A 7356-nucleotide genomic window follows, 5' to 3' on the forward strand; every position below is an offset into this window, starting at 1 on the left:
TTTGAAGCGACATCGCTTCCAGCCAGGCCTCCGCCTCCTTCTTCTCAGGCCCCTATTTTCAGTTTCAATAAGAAGCAAACAATCTTATCTTGAAAGGGGATTGGATTTATTTTTAATAAGAAGTCTGAATTGAAAGCTTTTATATATTTTTTTTCCTCCAGAATGTAATAACAACACAAGTAAAGCCTTACCCTACACTTCTTATGTATAAGAGAACAGAGCCGGAAAGGCAAAAGCAAGCCTGATACCGCCCAACCTATTCAACTTTCCCAGGAGCCTGGGGAAGAGAGACCTAGTCAAATTGTGTTTGCAGCATCCTGGACCGGGAGGAGACATGAAAGCAAACAGCAAGCTCCTGTGAGCCAGTGTCTTCACACACGGGTGGGCGGACCTTCACCACTGATAACCCAGGAAGCAGTCACTTCGAATCCTGCCCTCTTCTTTCATACACAACTGAAGCAAAGCAAAATGGTTTAAACTAAAGATGCTATAGCCAATATGATCATTTACTAAATCAGAATTTCAGCCTTTGTTATTCTAACTGCAGTTTACCAATTAGTTACCTTCTGTGGAAACCTCAGGGTGCCATTTTCTCAATATTCTTTGGATGGCCTATACTCTATCAATCTGCCTATCTATCTATCTATCTATCTATCTATCTATCTATTTATCTATAACCATATATAATTATATTTAAGAGTTTCATATATATATTCATACATATGAATTTTTATATGCTGTAGAAATTGTTGAGGGCAGGGCAGATTCTGTATAATTCTCCCATGGAACTAATAGTTGATCTTCTAGAATGGGCCAGGTTTTTTTTTTGTTTTGTGTTTCGTTTTTTTGTTTTTGTTTTCGTTGCTGAAGGTAAGTTTCACTAAAATCAGGCACACCATGAAAACTGCCAAGGTTGCTATGTGATCTCTTCATTGCTTAGTGTCCTGTATCCATCTCTGCTTGGCTTTAGGACAACGACTGATGGGCGCTTTCTCTCTACCCTCAGGCTGCTGCAGTCCTGAAGGTTGATGGAGGGCCATGCTATTCAAACAGCAGGTGTGGCTAAGACAGAAGCTCCTGGTGCTTGGAAGCCTTGCTGTTGGGAGCCTGCTGTATCTAGTTGCCAGAGTTGGGAGCTTGGATAGGTAGGTGATTAAATGTATGCTCTAACCATGTGGTTTTGTGTGTCTCTTGATGTGAACTTCCTTGGGCATTGTCTCTCAAAACTCTCAAGAAACACACCTTTCTGTGTTGATTTTGATTCATTAAGACCTTTGAAAAAGGGGTTGGGGATTTAGCTCAGTGGTAGAGCGCGTGCCGAGCAGGCACAAGGCCCTGGGTTCAGTCCCCAGCTCCAAAAAAAAAAAAAAAGAAAGAAAGAAAAAAGAAAAAAAAAAAAAAGACCTTTGAAAAACATGCTCTACACTGCTCAGACCAAGAAGCTTCATCCAGACCCATATGTATTCTGTGAGTACTGACACTTGTTCTCAGAAAAATGCATAAAGCTGTGTACAATAAATAATAATGAATAAATAATACTGTCACTCACCAGAACACAATATTGGCCTCTGTGCATCTGGTACTGACCTTCAGCCATTACAGCATGGTAGTGATAGGACCATGTCTCTTGGTTTTGAAATTTATGAGCAGACAATTATGTATGCACTAGTAAAGAAGCCCATCAAGTTTGCAATCCTCCACCCTGGAAAGATGGCTACAGGCATGGATTTTTAACTCTGTTAATTAGCTCTGGCTTTCGGGAGCTGAGCGTACTTGGCAAGGATGCTGTCACACAGAATGATTGCCCATGAGGCACCGGAAAATCCATGAAGAAGAAACTACAGAGTTAGGATTTGGCTCTTAATAGACAAACAGTTGAGAGGTGCTAGGCCTGCAGGAGTTGCCGTCATGACAGTTGAATATTCCTAAGATGTTCTACAGTTGGGGTGAACAGTAAATGCAGAGTCTGGAATAAGGAACTACTTTTACCCCACTCCCTACCCCTTCGAAATTAATTCTTGTTCTGAAAGACTAGATTATTTGCCAGTTCAATTCTCAGAGTCAATGAAAATTCATCCACATTTTTTAATAAAAATAGCTTCAATTTTCGCTTCTGTATCCTGTAGTTCAAATGTTTTAAAATAATCTAGCAAAGTCCCTGTTTTCCTTCAGTCAGTGTCCATCTGAACTTACAAACATTAACTCCTCTGATATCTTTACGTTCAATATTCTGCCCACTTTGTAACTATGACCCATGCAATTGAGAGCATGTCACTGGAGTGCTGACACTTCAATGTTTATTCTCGACGTGGCATTTAATAAAGAAGAACCTCAAGGTATCAACATTTGTCCTGTTTCCATAATAGAACTTTAGCAGGAAGTCTTCCTTACACATTTAATTAGGTTCTAATCATTGCTGTTTATTGAATGATTGGTCTTATAGTTAGGAACACATTTATCATTCCACTGGTAATAGTTTTTGTCTCCAACCTTCTCAACTCCTTGGTGGGATGACTTGTATAAGAATTCTATCTTTTGATGGGCTTTCTCACAATCCCTGGTTGAAGACTTTGAACAGATTACGAATGAAATGACATGTGCTTACCCTTTGTAATTGAAGACTGCTGTCTGGGAGGAAGCCTCAGGTTACCTCCTTTGTCTCTTACAATGTTTAAACTCTGCTTTGGGTCTGGCAGTCATGATTAGAACTGTGCTCCAGGGAGCAGGGGAGTGGAATATTTTCTCCTATGTTTAGATGTTCTCTCGAGTACTAAAGTTCTAAAAGCAATTGCCCTTCAGAGTTTGGTAGGCCAGCGTAGGAAGTAGAAAGAAGGAAGTTCAGAAGGAAGGTGGCCCTTTCCAGACCAGAATGGCTGGCGGAGGAGGGTGTCCATTCCTTCTTAATCACTCTGAGAGATTCCATGGCAACACTTTCACCTACCCTTTAGCAAAATAATTAAACCTTACAGAGAAGGATTTGACAGACTATTGTGTTAGTACTCACAGAAACAACGCTAGCATCCTTCTAGATGCCTAGGAGAAAGTCCATCAATGGATACCTCAACAAATTATGTCTTCCTTAATAGAACCCAAGAAAAACAGAGAGGTTAATTTATAATATCTTTATTGGTGTCGCTTCTAACTATATTATCTGTTGACAACGTTTTAAGATCCAATTAGAACCCTAGCATAATAATCCCCATACATTCATAAATTCACATTTTCCTAAATTATTAACAACAGTTGTCCTGCATAAGTTGCTCTGTTTTTTGTTTGTTTGTTTGTTTCTGTTTTTGTCAACGTGATCCAAACTAGAGTCAGTTGGGAAAAGGGACCCTTAACTGAGAAAACACCTCCACAAGGTTGGCCTGTAGGCAAGTCTGTAGTGCATTCTCTTGATTAGTGATTGGTGCAGAGGACCCAGCCCATTGTGGACAGTGCTACCCTGGGCACTCGGTCCTCAGAAAGCAGGCCAGGAAAGCCAAAAGGAACAAGACAGGAAGTTGCTTTCCTCCAGGACTTCTTCTTTAGTTCCGCCAGAAGGCTCCTGCCTTGTGTTCCCACCCTGACTTCCTGTGATATGGGGACTGTAAGCTCAAATAAACCCTTTCCTCCTCCAGTTTGTTTTGATCACAGCAAAAGGAATGCTAATCAAGACTATGGTAAACCCTGTTTTCACACTAGATTTCCATTGTTTTCAAACTTTCTGAAATGAGTGTACATTGTCTTAAGAATAATAAAATAAATACTGCAAAAATTAATACACATTTGTATATTTCCTTAAAGATTATATATCCACCTAGATAAATAGGGCAGATCCCTTGAGTGCTACATAATGGGTTGAACATAGCTTGAAGAATGCAATGGGACCTCTTGGGAAAGCAAGAGGATGCCTCGTTGTAACAGAGGAGAGAGACTCAAAATCGCTGCAGTCAGTAAGAAAGTTCAGCTGAAAGGTATTATTTAATAACCAATTTGACTATTATTATCCTGTGAAATGACTTCCTAAATCAACCTAGTTGATTCATTGTATTATCAGATTATGTATAAAAGTAAACAATTTTCTAACCATGTACAGATGCCATGTTAAAGTGGTCATTGTGTTCTGATGTCATTGTGGCTACTGCCACATCTTTCTCTTGCAGAAAAATATAAATACCCCTTCATCCTTTCTGACGCTGTCCATTGCGTTCTTTACTAGTTCCTGACTTAAATTATATGGTGACTATGACCTGGGATTTCTGGCCCCATAAGAGACTTTCTTCCAGATTTTTGGTCCCAGGGGTGTTCGTCATACACAGCAAAGTGATGCTTGGTCTTTTTCCTACAATCAGCGAGATGAAAGTGTAACCTTGACCCTTTCAGGCAGAAGTGGAGTCAGAAGTAGAGGGCTCCATTGCTATCTCTAAGGCCAAGGGGCAGAAATTCTCACAGAACAGGAAGTTCAGGAAGGATAAAGATTGGAGTCCTACGCGATGGTATGTGAGAAGCCCAGGGCAGAGACTGCAGCCTTTTCTCAGATTATATCTGAAGGTTAGGAGGTTTAAAGGACTATGTCAATGCCGCCAGGCTGCCAGAGGAGAAAAAAGAAAGAAAAGAAACAATTCGACACAATGCCCCTTTGCCCTTGAGCATCCTAACTGAAGATTATAATCTTTTGCCTTCCCGATTTCCTAAACGATTTTAACTAGTGAACTGTTAAAAGGCTATTAGTATGGCTGGTATCACTTGCCTACCCTGTACTGTGAGCACCGATACACCCTTTAGTTAATTAAGTGCTTGGCGAATAAAAATTTAAGGAGCACTAATAAAAAAAAAAATCCCATCAATTATGTGTGCTCCACTGAATACAGGGTTACTGAACATAAAAATTCCCAAACATATGTTCATTATTGATTACAGCAGCCTGGGACCCGGTGGCTTTATGTATGCACGTTCACTCTGAGTCTGACACAGATGCGAAACGATGAGAAGAAGTTCGTTGTGACAAGTTCCTTACAGCCCTTCTTTCTCCTTTGCTTGCAGGCTCCAGCCCATTTGCCCGGTGGAAAGTCGATTTGGTGGTGCCCACAACCAGGCTGAGCTCCCACTCCGAGCCCTGCAGTTTAAAAGAGGCTTGCTGCATGAGTTCCGGAAGGGCAACTCTTCCAAGGAGCAGCTACGCCTCCATGACCTGGTCCAACAGCTCCCCAAAGCCATTATCATTGGGGTGAGGAAAGGAGGCACGAGAGCCCTGCTAGAGATGTTGAACCTCCATCCAGCAGTGGTCAAAGCTTCCCAAGAGATCCACTTCTTTGACAATGACGAAAATTATGCCAAGGGCATTGAGTGGTACAGGAAGAAGATGCCTTTTTCCTACCCTCAGCAAATCACGATTGAAAAGAGCCCGGCGTATTTCATCACCGAAGAGGTTCCAGAAAGGATTTACAAGATGAACTCATCCATCAAGCTGTTGATGATTGTCAGGGAGCCGACCACAAGAGCGATTTCTGATTACACTCAGGTGCTAGAGGGGAAGGAGAGGAAGAACAAAACCTACTATAAGTTTGAGAAGCTGGCCATAGACCCTAATACCTGCGAGGTGAACACGAAATACAAGGCAGTTAGGACCAGCATATACACAAAACATCTGGAGCGCTGGTTGAAGTACTTTCCCATCGAACAGTTTCACATCGTGGACGGGGACCGCCTCATCACCGAGCCTCTGCCAGAACTTCAGCTGGTGGAGAAATTCTTAAACCTTCCTCCGAGGATAAGTCAGTACAATTTATATTTCAATGCTACCAGAGGGTTTTACTGTTTGCGATTTAACATTATCTTTAATAAGTGCCTGGCGGGCAGCAAGGGGCGCATCCATCCAGAGGTAGACCCCTCCGTCGTTACCAAATTGCGCAAATTCTTTCATCCTTTTAATCAAAAATTTTACCAGATCACGGGGAGGACATTGAACTGGCCCTAAAATAATATAGCATACAACACCATGTGTTGTATCTTGAGACGCATGGCGTCCCCTCTACATTAAAGTATGCACTTTCCCAGACACAGCTCCCCAATTCATTTTTCCACGAATACTTGTACATATGCAGTGTGTGACCAAATATAAGATCAATTGTTTTTCTACTGAAAATTTACAAATAAATAAATAAGAAATTGCTTTCTACATAGTTGCATCTTGTAAGCTATTTACAGAAAGAAAAGGAAAAAGAAGAGGTGGTGGGACTGGGGAAAGTGACGTCAGATATTGTCAAGTTAGTCTTCCTCTGACTTAGAACTTGTCACCTGCTATTTATTGTCAGATTTAAGCCAAAAGATGAATGTGTGGAAATGTACCTCTGGCTACAGAGCTTCAGGAAGTAGAGGATTCAGTTTAATGGTTCATTTGTTTTGTTTTGTTTTTGTCCTAAGCTAACATTGGCTCTTTAATTCAAATATTTGGATTGGTGCCATGAAAACAGAATATGCTATTTTCTTATCATTTGAAAGAATGTCTTAGCTCATAAAATTGACCTTGTTCCAAAGTTCTTGTGGTGATTTTGCACTATTGTTTCCTCGTACGGACCACGGTGTCATTTGTAGCATGTCAGTCACGTGCTGGAGAATCACCACACCCTTCACTTCCGCGTCCGTTGTGTGTCAACAAAGAAAAATGACCTGTACATATTTGTAAATGGTGTAAATACCCGTTTCACACTAAGTAATTCTATTTTGTAAACCGAATATGGCTATTTAATTTATTGTGAAAATTAAATTTATTGTGGTATTTAAAATGGAATGGATTAAAAATACACGATGTGCAACTTTCCTTAAAAACGCCTTTTGCTTTGTGCGCCCCCTGCTGGCCTCCAGCGTGAAAGCTGTGTGGTTTTAAGGGTACTTGGAGTAATTCCCTTCACGCCTGGATTTCCAAACCCTTGTGAAGATGTATTTAAAAAAATGAGGTTGAGAACACTTTGCAAACATCTCAATCCTCCAGAAATTGAGGCACAACAGTCACCCCAGAGAACCCCACTGCTGGTCTGCCTCTAAGTGTGTTCCCAGAATTCACATGCTGCTGCACCAGAGAGAGAGAACCTACAGAAGAAACACAATTGTATTTGAACCTCTAATCACAGTGGAGTCAGGGAATAAATAAAATAAGATTAGAACACTTGTATGGTCTCTGTAGTGAGAGGTGCTGGACTCAGAACTCTCTTTGATGTCTCCAGTGCGATCAAATCGCACAGCATTGCCATAAACAGAATAAGAGAATAAACATTGCACCTAGGGAAAGTAGCATTAGATTGGGTGCCCCCCATAACATCAGAGACTCTAACTTTGACCTAAACACTTCAGAAAAGGACAAAAAGAGTTATAACA

General features: G+C 41.0%; 1 protein-coding gene across 1 annotated transcript in view; it reads left to right on the top strand.

Annotated features, from left to right (window-relative positions):
- Hs3st5 (heparan sulfate-glucosamine 3-sulfotransferase 5) overlaps window positions 1–6810 on the top strand; it is a 128118-nt gene extending 121308 nt beyond the window's left edge. The window contains exons 2-3 of the mRNA XM_032888438.1: window positions 1007–1145; window positions 5026–6810. Coding sequence (XP_032744329.1) covers window positions 1039–1145; window positions 5026–5959 — 1041 coding nt within the window. The 5' untranslated portion in view covers window positions 1007–1038 and the 3' untranslated portion in view covers window positions 5960–6810. The remainder of the gene's footprint in view (window positions 1–1006; window positions 1146–5025) is intronic.
- Window positions 6811–7356: the final 546 nt, after the last annotated feature.

Source organism: Rattus rattus, chromosome 18 (assembly GCF_011064425.1).
Source record: "Rattus rattus isolate New Zealand chromosome 18, Rrattus_CSIRO_v1, whole genome shotgun sequence".
Taxonomy (NCBI): domain Eukaryota; kingdom Metazoa; phylum Chordata; class Mammalia; order Rodentia; family Muridae; genus Rattus; species Rattus rattus.